At 38.0% G+C, this 18,111-nt stretch overlaps 1 protein-coding gene and 1 pseudogene across 2 annotated transcripts; both read right to left on the reverse strand.

Moving 5' to 3' along the window:
* Positions 1 to 328: 328 nt before the first annotated feature.
* Positions 329 to 1,770, reverse strand: LOC149843898 (transcription factor MYBC1 pseudogene; annotated as a pseudogene). The gene has a single exon (XR_016431170.1). The product of XR_016431170.1 is annotated as a transcription factor MYBC1 pseudogene (transcript).
* A 10,688-nt stretch (positions 1,771 to 12,458) lies between these two features.
* Positions 12,459 to 16,841, reverse strand: LOC149843899 (G2/mitotic-specific cyclin S13-7-like). Its single transcript, XM_090000986.1, has 10 exons — positions 16,805 to 16,841; positions 15,626 to 15,758; positions 15,499 to 15,534; positions 15,346 to 15,391; positions 15,023 to 15,235; positions 14,808 to 14,927; positions 14,471 to 14,719; positions 13,907 to 14,065; positions 13,640 to 13,818; positions 12,459 to 12,615 (listed from the first exon to the last, which is right to left on the reverse strand). Exons 1-10 carry the CDS (start codon positions 16,839 to 16,841, stop codon positions 12,459 to 12,461), a joined length of 1,329 nt encoding a protein of 442 aa, XP_089857112.1.
* Positions 16,842 to 18,111: the final 1,270 nt, after the last annotated feature.

Raw genomic sequence — 18,111 nt, forward strand, 5'->3', positions numbered from 1 at the left:
TGATTCAACAAAAAGCTGTGCATCAACCAATTTTGACAAAAATTCACTCAACTTCCACTTTTATTTTAGAGCTCACCATGAACATTGAACTTTCAGCCAACTTTCAATTGATGGGAACATTTGTCTAATGCTAAACCAATAAGGTTCACCATCATAGATAACTATAAATCCAGTAATAGAAAGAAACGAAACAGAAAAAAGAGCGCAATTCTGAGAATTATTGGGAACATTTGTCTAATGCTAAACCAATAAGGTTCACCATCATAGATAACTATAAATCCAGTAATAGAAAGAAACGAAACAGAAAAAAGAGCGCAATTCTGAGAATTATTGGGAACAACTAATGCGCGACTTCATCTATTTCAAATCCACCCACAAAGGGATAGAAGATACTATGAACAGCTACAAAAACATCAAAAGAAAAAGAAAAAACATGAATCGGAGCCCGATTTGCTTTCACCCAGACGATCAACACCCAATTCATTACACTGAAAACCCAATTGAATTACTCTGTTCATCAATTCCCTACTCCCCAAATTGAAAACCCAACTCAATTAATCCTCAATCATGAATACCCAAATTCCCAAATCAAATACCGAATGCAATCCGTCTCCGATCAACAACACCCAATTTCCACCTTGCTCCGATTCAGTCGAAGAGAAAAGGAGAAAAAAAGAAAAAGGAAGGTGAGAGCTCAATTTACACTAGGAACCAACACCACCAACGAACCTCCCCCCTCGGCCACACCCAATTTGATCAATCATCTCCCGTCGGGAACAAAGTGAGCACCTTCCTTGTTGCCGTTGTCGTCGTCGAGTCCGACACCAATTCATCCACCACGCTCCCAAACTCCCTCGCCTTCTCCATCACAGGCCCGGCTCCAGGGGGCACCACCCGGTGGACAGGCTGGTGCCGAGCCAAGTACCTATGATCGAATGCCGGGAAGCCGGCGGGGGGAGGCGGACCCGTGATAAAATGGTGGTGGTGGGCGGCGGCCGCCGCCCCAGCAGCAGCAGAAGGGTTGAAACCGATGGGCACGAAGGGGAGAAGGTGGTGGTTCTCGTAATGGTGGTGGGGGGGAATCGGGGTGGAGGCGAAGAGGTGGTCGCAGGCAGAGGGCGGGCCGGGGGGCGCGCCACCGCCACCGGGGTCCCCACCGGACAAGCCCTGCATCCTCTTGAGGTAGAGCCGATACTTCTGGAGGTGGCTGGCGACGTTCTCCCTGGTGAGGCCGTCGACGTTCATCAATTGCATGATGGTCTTGGGGACGGCGTTCTTGATGCCGAGGTGGGCGACGGCGTCGACGAATCGCTTGTGAAGCTGGGGAGTCCAGACGAGGCGGGGCCGCTTCAGGGTGCGGGCGGGCTCGTCGCCTTCTCCGGCCGACGGGTCGAAGTCGTCGGCAGCCGACGAGGCCTGCTGGGTGGGAGGCGCCAGTGCCGTCGGCGGTGGCGGTGGAGGGGAGAAGTTGTGGTTGTTGGTGTTGGTGGAGATGTCGAAGGCGGCAGCAAGGTCGGGCGTGATGAGGGTCTGGGAGAGGGGCATGAGCTCGTCCGGGGAGGGGAGCTCCTCCTCCCAGTGAGCGAACCAGGAAGCGTCGTCTCTCATGGGTGGGCTCGATCGGTCGGCTCGGGGGCTTCTGGTCTCAGTTAGAGGCGCAGGTGGCGGTGATGGTGGTGGCCAGAGTAGTGGTGGAGGAGCACCATTTGAGGGAGGAGGAAGAGTGGGGGAGGAGGGAGCAGATTCCGGTGGACGTCTGTTTTGTTTTTCTTGGGGGAAAGAAGGGAATCTGGGGTGACTTTTATATTGTCTAAACCATCCTCAGGGTTTTCAGACAATGACTGATTCTCGGATTTTGGATCTTGTGATCTTACCTTATTGCCCCCCTCCCTCCATAGATTCAAGTTGGTCCAATTGGATCCCGGATCTAATTCGGTTTATTTCAATTCGATTGCATGAGAGGAACCAGTTGACAGTTCAAAAATTAGATTTAATCCAGACCAACCTAAGCCAAACCCAGTTATAACTTGAGATGGACTTTTATTGATCACTATTGGGAACATCATGAAACATGACCAAGTTCATAAACTCCCACATTTTCATCAAATACACTTAGATCAGCCTGATTCCCTTTGGTTCTCTCAAGGAAGTCTTAATGGGTATTGTAAAGGGCATTTTTGGTCAACGAATTTATCAGTGAGCTCTTCACTGAAGCCAATCAAGGGTAGACTGGTCACTTCAAAAAAATGATAACTAGGCATAACATCTTCCTCGAAAATGAGTCGGCTTTTCATTAATTTATTTTTTGTATTTTAGTTGCAATAAATAAATGACAGTGTGAGAGGGACTGCGAGAGATCCGAGGAGTGGAGAGAAAAAGGAGGAAGGGGGAAAATATACCTTCTTGTGGACATTTATGCTGTTAAAGGTTTTTTAGTTAGGGCTGACATTAAATTCCATGTATGTCCTTACACATTTTGAATTTAACATTTATGTCTCTTTCTGTGAAAATGACCATCTCAACCCTCTTAGCACTTTTGTTTCCAGAAGACCATGACCTAGGTTGACTGGGCCTAGTAGGCTAGTGCAAGGCGATGATGCTAAGCTTCATCTCCAAAGACTGACTTGCTAAGCTTTATAACCCGATGTGAATATGGTTTTGATTTTTTTATACCAGATCCGACAAATATTCCAATTTGACAGATATTTGAATCTGTTTGAATGTAAAAAAGTAGATCTAGTATGAGCTTTTCACAATCCACATCTGGATCCGAATTCAAGTATGTCTAGTTAACATCCAATCAGTCCAATATGGTATTAACTACATCCAATCCGAATCCGAACCATTTACATCCATAATTCAAGCTCACCCTTAAAACTGGTCAACTAGCAATCCTACACCACTACATGGCAAAACAAAGATATTGAAATTAGCTTTGAATTGCATTAGGTGTGTAAATGGGCCAGGATGAAGGTTTTGCAAATTTTGGCTGTTTCGGATTAGACTCTCCCATGTATTTAGTTGTTTCGGGTCCGAACCATTGTGCATACATGCTAACAGCTTTTGGGCCATGTCCACTACAAATCCACAACGTAAACAAAAAAAAAAACCCACTGCATCTTATTTCTCAATTTGAGAATCTCCTCCTTAGCTCAGCTCAGCTCAGCTCAGTTGGTAGAGTTGTGCTCTTGTAATTGGGTTATGAAAATTAAGGGTTGGATGCCTAATTTTCTAGTCCAATAATGATTAGAACAACTCACCCTGTATTATCTTATGGCATTTTGTTAAATAAATCAATGGAGGGCATTTTAGGCATTTTCTTTACTAAACAAGGTCAACTGAATTATTTTAAGATAAAAGAGTGTCCATGAAACATAATTTATATACAAATACAAATGAGTAAATGTAATAATAAAAGTGTTAGGTGAATCTTTGTAAATTAGTCTTTCTTTTTACATTTAAATTACTCTTTTGTAAATACAAATGAGTATATGCCAATGCTTTCTCAAGATTCTTTTAAGAAAAATAAATTTTGCAATTTTCCATGTGATTTTTTCCTTCCTAAGAATATTCTGATAACATGATTTCTAGCATTGTGTAAAGGGTAGCATGTATGTTATTGGCTTTGCTGGATTTTTTTTTTTGGGCAGAGAAAGCTGGGGTCAGGCATGCCTCTACCAGTTATACAAACCATATCATTGGGATTCGAACTTGCAAAGTCTCAATACAAGGTGGCGTGCACTAACTGTTCCTGCCAGACAATCGGAGCCCTAACTCTAACCCTAAGTTTAGTCGCCCAAAAGGGTTCCATGCGCTTGGTTGGGTGGGTTGGCTTAAGGCCTTCAAGTCAAAGGACATCACGAGTTCGATACCAGCACTGTGCATCCCTTGCCAGAACACTGAAGCCAATGAAAAGCTATCCTTGATAGTCAGGGTGATCATTAAAACAATATTAAATTATTGTCTGTACATCAGTGTCCATATCTACGTGTTTGAGCATGTCATTTTGTGCCACTAAGAACAGGTCACCAAAATGCCGTGTCCCTGTGACAGATCCAAAGTGAATTCTTGTTATTAAAAACAAAATAAAAGGTTTTTCTATGATAAGAAACCATAGTTGAAACCAAAAAAATCTCGAGTGGGGCCCGGTGACCACCCTGCCTTACATGGCCCACCTCTGAAAGCTAAGGACACACCTGTGAGCTAGAAAATAAAAACCCTAAAGTTGGGCTCTGACGAAAACTTGACTTGTTAACAAGACGGTTTTCAGGATTTCATGATGGGATAAAGATTGGTAGGCCCAAGCTTTTCAGTTCATTCACTTGGGTGTAGATTTGTCACGGCTCAGAGTGGGGTCCAAATTGCCAGTGCATCTCAAAGCAACCTTACTCATTGTTACAAGCTGAATAATTTGCAGATCAGGAATAATATTTTTTAAAGATGAGAGGGGGCTAACATTGCTTTCTATAGAACCTAATATGCTAATAAAAGCATAAGCTTGCAGTGCAAGTCACTTTGTGTTGGGACGTTGTAAGTTCAAATCCGGATGGTATATGGTTGTATAACTGTTAGGAGTCTGCCTAACCTAGGGATGGCAATGGACTGGGGTGGGGGCGGGGGCCAAGGTCTTCATCCCTTCTTGTCTCAAAATCTGGACTTTCATCCTCATATCCATCTCCGCACAGGTTTGAATTTTAACCTCCATCCTCGTTTCATGTCTTCCATCCCAGGTCCAAACGGGGCGAGGCGAGATGGGGGGCGGCCCATTTTTCCTTGATCCATTGCCATCCTTTACAAGGATTTGAGATGGGGCAAGGCGGGGATCGGGACGCGGACGGAGACGGGGCGGGGTGGGGGAAAGCGTAAGTCTATCCCCGCCTCCATCCTCACACGGATTTTAACCTTCATCCCCACCTCCATCCCTGTCTCATGTCCTTCATCCAGGGCGGGGCCTGTTCCCCCATCCCTAGCTTTCTCTCTTGAAAAAAAAAAAACAAGAAAGTAAGGCATGGACCTGCTTGGACATAACGCTGAAGTCATTTTTTATTTCTTTGTTCTCATTTTGTGGTGGACAAGGGCATGATAATTACTTTTGTTTAAGACATGTAACGCAAACTTGGAATTACTAAAAACCACTAGATGGGGACATTTGGGAAACAAAAAAACAAAAAAAGATGCTTAACCCATTATAAAAGCAATATCCAGAAAAAAAACCTTTCATGTAAGAAATAACGTCATCCCAAATCAAATTTGCATTTACTTGACTCTTGTCATGGTAGTGTTTGATAGAGTAGCCAATGGCCTATTTTTTTGCCGCAGATCGTGCAAAAAATCTTTTTTTTTTACATGTGCATTTAGTGGTGGTTGCAACCGCCACTAAATGTGTATTTTCTGCCCACAGCATTAGTGACGGTCATGTCAGTCAATAATGCTGTTTGTTTGTGCAAATCCAACCCTCAACATTGTGTCTGACGTTATGGTGTTCTTGCTTTTGATATATATATATATATATATATATATAATGGTAGCTGCCTAGCGAACGTGTCCTTTTGTGTTGTTTTTCTTAAGTCTGACCCTATACATGTGTTTGGTCAATTTGCTAGAAAACAATACTTGAGTCATGTTTTTTGACAAAAAAAAATATTTTTTAGGCCTTTAATGTTTATAACAATCTTAGATTGTTGACTTTTAAACCTTATAAAAACCTACCAGCATGCTAGAATAGAACGATTGAAGAGTCAATTTCTATAAAATTTGATCATGTAGAACGCATCTATACGGTCAGATTTAAGAAAAATATAAAAAAAAAACCTTCAAAAGTCTAGTAGGACGATGGTAGGCACCTATATATATATATATATAGGGTTAATATTGACTACTAATGAGGATACAAAACTAATGAGTAGGAATCACAGTTTTCTTTAAAAAAAATCAAATTTTTGTACATCAAATGTTAAGGATGTGATCTACATGATTTGTTGAGTAAAAAAAACTTATTTTGAATCATATGATTATAACAACTAATTAGGTTTTAAAGGGGTATAAAAATCAATGGCCCACAATGTGTCAAAATTTCATAACTCAAAAAATCACAATTTTATATCAGAAAAGCATGATTCAAGGCTTGATCCTTAGTAAACAAACCATGTTGAACACATCTATGTGGTTAGATTGAGTGGATACAACTTGCACCTATGATTTCTAGCTCATTAGTTTTTTACCTTCGTTACTAGCCAATATATATATATATATATATATATATATATATATATAAGAACTAAACATATTAGACCTTCTTTTCTCATTTTGCCCTATTAGGCCCCATAGTTTGAAGTGCTTTATGATAGATCTAAACTGTTAGATGTGCTTAGCATGCTCGATTTAGTGATAATCTACTCTCGGATTATATTTTTTTGATGAAAAAATATATTTTTATGAGCCAAGAACATTTGATGCCTTTTATAGCTATTGATTTAGGATCACCATAAAAACCTATCTACTGATAAGGTTCTAGTGTCTACTGTGTTAGATGTGAGAAAAAATACCATAAACTATGTTTTTTGAAGGGGCCTAATGGGGCAGAACGAACACACACACACACACACACATAACCTATGTAGATTGCCTTAACCAAATATCAAGCTCATGAAATAATCCATGATCTAAATAAAATAGTTTCAAACCTGACTTTGTTAAAAAATAAAGCATTGAAAGGTTTTCAGCAAATCAAAAACACTTTTATGCAAAATCATAAAAGTTAGAGGATTGTTATGGGCAAAAACAACAAACCAGAACCTTGAAACTAAATTTCCAGAACTTGCAGAGTTAAACAAAAAAAGTTTAGATGGTTTTCTAAAATTTCAAAAAGATTGGGAGTTTGTTTTCTGAAAAACAACAAACTATAACCTTGTCTCTGATAATTTTCAGAGAATGGACATGTTTCTAAATTTCTCAAAAATAGAGTCCCTATTTTGAAAAAAAAAGGGCACAGGCAGAAATATCAGAAAAGATAAGGGTATGTCTGATAATACAACCTTAAAAATCGTATAACAAGAATTAACAAAAAGAGTCAAGGGCATATATGTAATATTATATATAATAAAAAATATATAAAAAGGAATCGAAGGGTTCTTGAACCTTCGAAAACCCTAGCGTCTCTCTTCCTTTAATTTCTCCTTTTTTCTCAGTTTTTTTTCTCTTCCTTCGCCGATACACTCTGGCAAGAAGGGCTGCTGGGCACGATCGTCTGGTGGAAGAGTATCTTCCACCTCCTCTGCAATCTCCAAACGCCAACAACACAACCCTCCTTGTGTTATTGCCTCTCATTGAACATTTTGTCGGGCTCAAGCGACCAACGAAGCTCGTTCGTTCGACAAGCAAGGTTTTCTAATGCAAGGCTCCTAGTCCTTTGCAGTTGCTTCCCTCATGTAGCACCACCAAGCTCAGTCGATGGTTTCCTGGTATTTTCTGGTGAGGTCACTCCCTACAGTCACTTCTGATCAGTACCACCGCCAACAGTTCTCTTTGCTATAGGGAAGCGATGTCCGATGTCTTTGATGGGCCTTAGGTGAGAAAAAAAAGAAACAAAAAAATGGTTTTTCAGTGAGAACTAACACAAGGTTTTCCCAACAAAGGGTCCCCCGATGTCGATGCAGAAGGTTCCTAGTGAAAGAAGACCCTACAAAAAGGAGGGGGTTTTCCATTCACCACTTCATTTTTTTTCTTTTTGTTTTTAATGTTTCTCCGACAACTCTACCCTTTTGGCAGAGGCGTTTGGCATGTCGACATACAAAGGGGCTTCCTCCACATCCTCTGCAATCTCTAACGCAAGCAACAAAGGTTGTTGGGGATGATCGGTGGAGGATTCAATCTTCGCATGCAACCTCCCCCTCTGATGATGAGCATGGTTGTTCGAAGGAGGTACCCCTTTCCTCTACAATCGTTGTTCCTCAAACAGAGTCGCTGGCCACGATCGACGATTTTTAAGTTTTCTAGCGAGAGGGCATGGGAAAAGGGTTTCCCAATTCCTAGGTTTTCTGGCGTGATAAAGAAAGGGTGTTGCACTTTCTTCTCACCACGACGACTGAGGATGAGGTTCACATGCTATCGAGGTATCGCTTGAAGATGAGACTGTTCCTATGTATCTACATCGAGTCTTTGCACACACACCCTAGGCTCTGATACCAATGTTAGGTTTTAGGAACAGAGTGTGTATAACGAGAGGAGAAAAACAAAGGAAAGAGGAGGGGGAGAGGGGGATCTAGGAAATGGCCTGCATTCAAGGGGGATTGGATCTTTTTCAGTATGATCCTTATAGTACCAGGGTAGGGGTTAATTACACCTCCCTTGGATAGTCATTTTCCTGCTACGAGTGCTCATTTTAATAAAGTTTTTATTCTTACATTTTGTGTTTTCATGGAGCCCACCATTGGTGGCTCTTTGGATTCTCATATGTAAGACCCTATAGCCACATTTGAATTCAATATTTGAATCCAACAATAGAGACATGGTTGGCACATGAAAAAAAAGAGAATAATTGCTATTGTGAACTCCAAACACAATTAGTTTTATCTTATATTCATGTCATAACTTAAAAGAGAAAAAAAAAAGTATATGATCAATCATCTATCTATGAGAAAAGGAAAGATGTGACCTAATTCATAATATGGTGTTTGTCATTGGCAACACTTGCCAACTAATGAGAACCATGGTTTATGTACCCAATAATCTTTGAACCAATAACTTTTGCAAATATAGAAAAAAATATTTATATATTTATATATATATTTATATTTGGTGCTATTAAAGGCATATACTATTGAACTGAAAATAATAGGTTTAAGGTTTATCAACTCAATCAGAAGACCATAGATGTGTTCAACATGATGGTGATATATCATGAAGGAAAAGTCCAGCTAGTGTATGCAAAACTTTGTGATGTCATGGCTTAATGCAAATATTGCTTAAATGCAATGTATTGGAAAAGCCTTTGCATGATAATAAATAATGCTTCCTATGATATGCTTGTATGAATACATGAAATGATATTTTTCATGTTCTTAAAGCCTTTGATGAAATACAAGATAGTTAGTCACATATATAACTATCTTGATATACAGATCTAAAATGATCAGGTGACGATCAACATGTGATAGTGCACATGGATAGTGGAAGTATTTGCTATGTTTGGCAAATCATGGATTTATGAATCAATAAAATTCACAGTACTCTACTAGTGTACATGATGATGTCCTATGGTATGGTCATGGAAGAGCCACAAAGAATCCTATGACTATGTGAGACCCACATTATGATATATTATGGACTGCATAACTTAGTATGCAGTGAATGATGAATACTTGAAATAAATTGTTATAATAAAATCTATAACATGATGAAAAAATAACCTAATTTGTGAATAACTTATGATAAGAATATATCATGAAGGAGAAATCTAACTAGCATTTGTAAAACCACATAATGTCATGAGTGCAATACATAATACACTGATTATGATACAATATGGGTGTTCGTCCCATATGGCCAAGTGAGAGATGTTGAATTCTGACATAGATCCAGTGTGGCCAATGGGTCTCAGATGGTATCCAATAACCCACTTGAGTAGTAGGCCATTGAGATAGGAACCACCAGGATAATGGTGGGCCTATTCCTCATTGGATTCCCAACATGTTTGTTGGGAATCCAATAAAGTTGGTTGTGGCTGGATAACGATTACCTAGGGGATGACAAATTCTTCAGCCCCTGCCTCTGCAGGATACACCAAGAGCTCTCGATGAATACATCGAGGATCCCCCTAAAGCATGTCATTAATTTATTTCTCATTTCTCTTCTCCTCTTGTTTTCACTATGCACACCACGATCCAAGTTTCTTCACTATTTCAACCACTAAGTAAACATCACCACTAAATAACATCCCTTTTACATTATCGTCATAAAAAATATATACCCAGCTTGGTTTCTCACCTATGGACAACGAATATGTATACTAAAGGCTTATTAACTCTTCACTATGTCCTGTTTTTTGAGTTAACCTAACCACTAATTTATTAAAGCTAATATTTTTGGGGATAACTAAAGATATCCAACTATGATCATCAGCGATACAATAATGCACTTTAACATGTATTGAAGTCATCTTAACAACCTACACCAACCACATGGAATATACAACATTTATTGAGAATAGAATACATACAACAACCATTCTACAAAATGAATTACCCACATTAACACCTTATGCACGGTTAACCCAAGCCCCATTACACATACATAGAAAAATTAAAAATCATATAATAATAGACAAACATATTCAAAGAAACAAAAAATTTAATTTTTTATGAGACAAAAGCATCTTCAAAGTAAACACAGATCTTTAAAACAAACATATTATATTCTACAAAACGAATTACCCACATTAACACCTTATGCATGGTTAACCCAAGCCCCATTACACATACATAGAAAAATTAAAAATCATATAATAATAGACAAACATATTCAAATAAACAAAAAATTTAATTTTTTATGAGACAAAAGCATCTTCAAAGTAAACACAGATCTTTAAAACAAACATATTATATATTCTTTAAAAAAAATTCTAAACTATATGTGCGAAGGGGATTTTGGGTCCATAAGTTGGGGACCACAAAGAATTCACCTTTTGATCTAACAAGAGAAGTCGATGGGAAAAATGTTACAACCTCATCGGAATCATCAAAAATGTCATTGGAGATAAGAAAAACTCAAAAATTGTGCAGAGAGAATTTTGGGGACCATGAAGAACCTTAGATTTTGTTCTTAAAAAGAAGCAATAATTTTGATATGTCGGTACCGGTTTGAAAATACCCTAGGCAAAAATAACCCTGATCCAAACCCGGTACCAGCATCTCAATCGCAGAAAAAAGGCATGCGTTTTAAATTTTAAAACACATTTCACAGTTTTTTTATGTGATGTTATTTTATTTTTTATGTGAAGTAACTCAAGTATTTGCGCAATTTCTTGATTCGAGTTTAAAAGAAATTTTATATTTTTATGCAAATTTAAGAATTTTGTATGCAAAGTAATTCAGGTATTTGCGATGTTTGGAGGTTCAAGTTTAAAAAAAAGGCATGCGTTTTAAATTTTAAAACACATTTCACAGATTTTTTATGTGATGTTATTTTATTTTTTATGTGAAGAGTATTTGCGCAATTTCTTAATTCGAGTTTAAAAGAAAATTTATATTTTTATGCAAATTTAAGAATTTTGTATGCAAAGTAATTAAGGTATTTGCGATGTTTGGAGGTTCAAGTTTAAAAAAAAGTTCACTCACGCTTATTTTATGCAAATTTCATAATTTTTTTATGTGAGATAACTCAATTATTTGATAGGTTTGTCAGTTTGAGTTTAAAAAAAAATATAATATGTTTTATGCAAAGTTAACATTTTTTATGTGAAGTACTCACATAAAAAAGGTTCGAGTTTTATATGAAGTAACTCAAGTATTTGCACAGTTTGTCGGTTCGAGCTTAAAAAAAAAATCATAAATTTTTTAAGCTTATATTTGTGATGTTTGGAGGTTTGAAAGTAAAACAAAAAATTCTCTCGCACTTATTTTATGTGAATTTTGTAAATTGTTTATACGTGATAACTCAAGTATTTGCGAGGTTTGCTGATTCAAGTTTAAAAAAAAATCATTGATTTTTTTGCAACATTATATTTTTTATACGTGGTAACTCAACTATTTGTGAGGGGTTTGTCAGTTCTAGTGAAAAAAAATTCATAGATTTTTATGTGATGATACTTTTTATGCGAGATAACTCAAGTATTTGCGATGTTTGTCGGTTCAAGTTTAAAAGAAAATTTGTTCACACTTATTTTATGTGAATTTGATATTTGCAAGGTTTTGAGGTTAAAGTTCTCATAAAAAAACCCAGGCCAAACTGGTGGTTCCCTCCAATCATGGTAATCCACCCCATACCCGCACCACCAAAGACTGGATTTTGACAGGGTGATTGGAGATTAAGAGGCCTTTTCAGTGAAGATGAAGGAAATTCGCATATAGAGGAAATTTGCACCGAAAATGATAGGTGTGAAGGCTTCACAAAAATAACAGTATTTGTGATCTTAGACAATAGACGAATTTCTGAAAAATCAAGGTCTTTGAGGAAACATATCATTTTGCCATACAATACAATAATTTTTTGTTGTTTTATGTTTAAATGTCACTCGTAAGAAATGAGTAAACAAAATAAAGAAACCCAATTATCAACATGGGTCACACAGATGACAGTGACCTTCTCTGCCGACACAGCTTGGTTGTAGGAGCGAGTAGTTGTTTTATGTTTAAATGTCATGTTACTCGTAAGAAAGGAGTCAACAAAATGAAGAAACCCAATTATCAACATGGGTCACACAGATGAAGGTCTAAAACAGAGCCAAAAAATAGTCCACAGGATCAGGAGGCAACCCTCTTCTTCTCTGCTGACAGCTTGCTTGTAGGAGCCAGGAGTGCAACACAGCCAAATTGAGGACTTGAGTACTTCTTGTAAACAACTTTTAGCTTGCTGTCCGCGGCAATTGCATGGAAGTGCACCATAAGGTTTGCACACTCTCTGATAGTAGTTAAACACAATTAAATAAGTATATGTGCATGTAATGCTCAACACGTGAACAAAAGCAATGGTTGTTTTACAAATGAGCATTACAAACATTAATCTTCCTTTCTATCTAACATGCATAAAAATATGATATTCACAATAAATGAAAGATCTGCTGTCAGGAAACGAGCAAAGGACCAGGGATCACAAAACCTATGTTAGTACTGATGCTGCAGAATACTGGCCAGTGTATAAGATCACTATATACCCCTTAAAGCTCAGGCATTGTACAAAATTCCCATTTGTTGAGCAAAAGATGATGATTGTACACATGTGATGTACACACAATTCTCATATATTAACATGCATAAAAATATGATATTCACAATAAATGAAAGATCTGCTGTCAGGAAACGAGCAAAGGACCAGGGATCACAAAACCTATGTTAGTACTGATGCTGCAGAATACTGGCCGGTGTATAAGATCACTATATACCCTTAAAGCTCAGGCATTGTACAAAATTCCCATTTGTTGAGCAAAAGATGATGATTGTACACATGTGATGTACACACAATTCTCATATATTGTTGTGTCAACAATTCTCATGTTCACGGTGTTTGGAAATGTCATTTTGAAAATATTACAGTAATTTTTGAATAATATCAGCTTTTGAAATATTATGAACATTCCAAAATAACAGAAACACATCAGCTTTCAAGGATACCATGATATTTTCAAAAGACTTCACATTATATGCAGCAGCAGCTGGGCATGCAGTGACCTGTCTGACAACCATCAATTTTCGTATATATTGAGATGGGTGTGTTGTTCTCATCTCGAGAAATGTTGAGACGAGTGTATTGTTCATCTTGAGAAATGTTGAGATGGATGGTCAGTAGTGGAGCTGCATGCATAAAAAATGGTCTCTTTTCAAAAAACGTTTGTTGCATAGGTTCTTTTATGCATACTTCCACACACATACCACTCCAGGCCACACGTTTTATACGCATGCACATGCACACACTTAAACACGCATACCGTAGTTGATGTTCTGAGTAGCAGGTGTGCCGCTTAAGAGTCTCTGTCCAAGAAGGACTTTTGTCCAGCGTGCATCGAGCAGCGTACACAGCAGAAGCAGCTAGCATGGATGGACAGTATACTATCATAGAGTATTGAATCAAGCTTAGTTCAGCAAAAAAGAACACCAAGTTTTCCATCTGCATCATTAAAGCAGAATGAACAATTAAAATGACAGACAAACAAAAAAGATGAACAAAAAAAGTCTAAAGAGTATGATATCCTAACCTGCTTATCAGAAGCAGCAGCCTTCAGGAATCGGAGCAAGAAAACATACGGCGTAGGCACCGTTAGACTCCACTCTAGATAATTCAGGATAGCCTTTTCCATCACCAAGATTTGCTCTCCTGTGTATGCTCTATCCGATATGCACACAAAATCATTGATCTGCATAATTGAAGTTTTAATTACTGACGTATATAAATTTTCCCACATTAAAATCTTTCAACTTTTCAAACCTACTGAAGAAACTCTGGAACAATGTCACAAATCTCGGTTCCTAGATTTTATTGGCAAGGGATAAAATTCTAGGAAAATCTTGGAAAATATCGGGCTTTAAGTTCATGATATTTTCAAAATATATGGGTTTCTGAGAATATCCGCAATATTTGTTACATAGCTTTGGAACAAATTTAAAAGCAAAAGAAAAAATTGCACAGATTTTGGTGGTTCCGGAAAGGGTGTAAAACCAATAGTATAACCCTCCAGAGGAAGAAAAAGAAGAGGCCTGCTATGATTTGAACAGTAAAGCCATATTGGAAGGTTGATTATGAAGAGGGAAAAACTCAATACCTCAGGAGCCCATATCTCTTCATATTTGCAGGCTATAAGCATAGCCGTGACACCAACCAACTGCAAATCTCTTCTTTGTACGGTTCTGGTGGAAAGGTACCTATCTACAATATGCATTGTCAGGTAGAGAGTTTCGGGCATTAGTTCGAATCGTAAGTGAACTTCGATCAGCCAATCTGCGAGTATAGCTCTCATCTTTGAGTTTATTTCAGTTTGTGAGTCCATGTAGTGATGAACTTGAGTTGAAGCCTGGATGAGATAATACAAAATCATTGAAGATAAGAATCACTAGTAGAATTCTCTATTGAACCAACCAGGAAAAGTAGTAACATTATACCTCTGCAAGTCGATAAAATTTGTATATATCTTCAACATACTCAACGACAGCCAACTGATCATCGGCATCCACACGATCAATGTCATGTTCTTTTGGGTTTTCAGCCACCCCACAAGCATGCTTTTTCAAATAAAGCATAGAAAAACAAAATTAGGCAAGAGTACGGAATGAGAAAAAAAATCAATCCAAGAACAAAGAACAATGCTGAAACTTACCTTGCTTCTGCTGGTGAGAATAGAAGTAAGAGTAGGAACCTTCTTCCTCGAAGAAGCCTCCCTTGAACCCTTTTTATTTGCGGATTTTTCCTTGGATTCTTCTTTTGTATCTGGGCTGATTTCTATCACTTTTTCCACCACTTTTACAGTGACTTTTTTTCGAACTGCTTTTGCTTCTTTATCAGCCACTGCTTCTGCTGCAGGGAGAGGTTTCTGCCAAGAAGCAAAAATATTTAATAATTTCGGCATCGAATATCAGATACAGAGATTCATATATACCTCAATATTAAAGGGAAATATTTTCATCATCCATCCTTCAATACCTTGTTTGCTGCTGGAGACTGTGCAAGTAGTTGTGCACCAAAGCTCCTAAATAGACAAAATTAAAAAGAATCAGAAATCTCCCTCTATTACAGTAAAAAAAAGGGGTAACAAAATAACAAAAAAAACCCAATTCAATGATATGCAGAACAAACCTTGTGATAGGGCGCGAAATTTGTGGTTGAGGTTTTCTGTTACAAAGGAAAGAAAAAAAACAGAGATAAGAATTCTCTACTAAAAGGGAGAAACCTAAATGTCTTAGATAGATCCAACTTTATTTACCCTTCTACACATCGAGCATCAACTACATTTCCAATGTCTCCCAGAGCACGGCGATCGTTTCCATTTGCAATCGTTGCCTTCTGCTTAGCAGCAGCTACTGGATCACCTGAAGAATTCCCACCAGAAAAACACGCTCACTTAGGAAAGATTTGAATACAATCAGCAACTTAAACTCTTAAGAAGTGAAAGAAAGGAAAAACCTTCACGGAAAAGATAGAAAAAGAAAAAAAAATATAAGATGAATTGCAGAATATGATTATTGCGGATGGCGATGAAATAGACCAAAATTTTTTATGATGGCAGAAATAATGGCAAACGGTGAAAGAGGGTGAAATCAGAAGCATTTCACCTAATCCCCCAAAAGCAATCGAACTCGGATCATGGAGGCAAGAATGACACAAGAAAGCGACTTCGTAATGGAAATTACACAAAGATAAATTAAAATTATCAATAGTTAAAGAAGAAAATTTTGGTTGTAAAGAAATCATGAAATGCCGAAAACATGATCTTTAGAACTTCCAACCAAATTCAAATCTCATAGAGATTGACTTAATCTGCCGCTCGTCACAGAAAAGAAGACTGAAGAATCCAATCTGGAAAATTAGAAACGGGCCATCAAAGATAAAATAAAGGATTTACAACAACAAAAACCATTGCATTGTGTTGTTTGTGAAGATAAATTAAAATTATCAATAATTAAAGAAGAAAATTTTGGTTTCAAAGAAATCATGAAATGCCGAAAACATGATCTTTAGAACTTCCAACGAAATTCAAATCCCAGAGAGATTGATTAATCTAAGCTGCTCAGTCCAATCTCAAAATTTTAAACCGGCCATCAAAGATAAAATAAAGGATTTACAACAACAACAACAACAACAACAACAACAACAACAACCATTGCATTGCGTTGTTTGTGAAATCCTTATCTAAATCATCCAAGCCAGTAAAGAAAACACCAACAAGAATCAACCAAAAAGAAGCGGTGATGGTAACGATGATACCAACGACAGCCACAAAAAAAACCATCAAAACCATTACGAAAAACGTCTGATGAAAGAAAAATGTCAGCATCGAAAGAACTACCAAGCTACAAAACAATCAAACGCAGGAGGAAAAAAAAGTAAAAAGAAACCACCAAAAGATGACCAAGAGAACCACCAACAAGACAGATGGCCCTACCTCTAGATTGTGGGGGAACTATAGCCCTTGGAGCCATTGTTTCTTGCCAAAATACAGCCTTACCGAGGATCGAAAAAACCAACGAAACGAAACAACACAGACGACGATTATACTTGTGACTCCTGTGGTAAAGATTCAAGCAACCAGAAAGAATGAAAGAAGAAGACCTTCCATTTCTTTGCCTCAATCTCTCTCTCTCTACTGTTTTCGTGATCTCCCACCGTTGTCTCTAGCTTCAATATAAGAGGAGGCACTTTCCTTTTTGAAGTTTGAAAACAGGGAAGGGTCCAACGGTCGATATTTTTCCTCTCGTAGGGTCCTAACGGTCCGAATTCCTTTATTTTTGCGTGATTTTGACGGTAAGTATAGCCGTTGGTGATTTATTTTATTCCTTTGAATGGTAAATGGGGAGCTCGGTCAAAGGACATACCTGGCATTTGACTCTTGTTTACTAAATGACAAAACTACCCTTATTCTTGTCCTTGTGGCCAAAGGTTGTTATTGGGTTAGATATGACCCGATTCCGACCTCTACGAGATCCAGTAGGATCACGATTTGGTAATAAAGAAGGAGGTCCCATTAACCCTTAAGGTCGGACCCATAATGTCTCATAAGCATGCGAAGCTGGGTATGGTTTATGAAATTTCATACCATACCTAGGTCTGTCCCAGGTCCCGATTAAGACCTGCGATTCTTTAATGTAAAATATAGAAAAAAAATTACTTTATAGGGTCTGGTTTATGTTATCCTTATAGGATCCGGTTTGGTTTTGCATTTGGTAGATCCAATGGACCTAGATGGGGTACAGTACTGATTAAAATTGGATCTGAGTCTGGACAGACCCATTTTTGGTACAACCATGGCTTTGGAATCTGTCACAAGGATACGGGTAAAAGGACATGAGACACGCCATTTTTGTGTATTTTTTTATTAAAAATAATACACAAAAAGACACGACATGAGGGCAAGTTGAAGAATCCGATCCTCCACTCAAGACACAACTCAAGTAGGATATAATCCGATCCAGCCTACTGAGATTCAGAGTTGGATAGAGCAAGCATTTACTGAATCCGAATCCAATTAGCTATTTGTCCTAAACTCATAATCATGAAATTGGAGTTTGAAAAATCCGAATCTGATTACAAGTCGGGCCTGAATTCTTTTGCCGAAAAATAGCTGATCCAGACACAAACCATTGGGGTCATGGATCCTTTGGGCATGGGTATGGATACGTGAACTGATTCTGACCTGATCTGCCATATGCAGATCTAGAACCAACTATGCATGTCCAGTTGAACATATCATCA

The sequence above is a fragment of the Nuphar pumila genome, chromosome 3 (genome assembly GCF_984573655.1).
Source record: "Nuphar pumila chromosome 3, dmNupPumi1.hap1.1, whole genome shotgun sequence".
NCBI lineage: Eukaryota > Viridiplantae > Streptophyta > Magnoliopsida > Nymphaeales > Nymphaeaceae > Nuphar > Nuphar pumila.

What these genes read in the sequence shown, in the direction of transcription:
- LOC149843899 (XM_090000986.1), bottom strand. Translation starts at nt 16,841, where the DNA reads ATGGCTCCAAGGGCTATAGTTCCCCCACAATCTAGAG. An exon ending in TTCTCACCAGCAGAAGCAAG is followed by an intron (nt 14,928 to 15,022) that starts GTAAGTTTCAGC and finishes TATTTGAAAAAG; the next exon opens with CATGCTTGTGGGGTGGCTGA. An exon ending in AATTTTATCGACTTGCAGAG is followed by an intron (nt 14,720 to 14,807) that starts GTATAATGTTAC and finishes TATCTCATCCAG; the next exon opens with GCTTCAACTCAAGTTCATCA.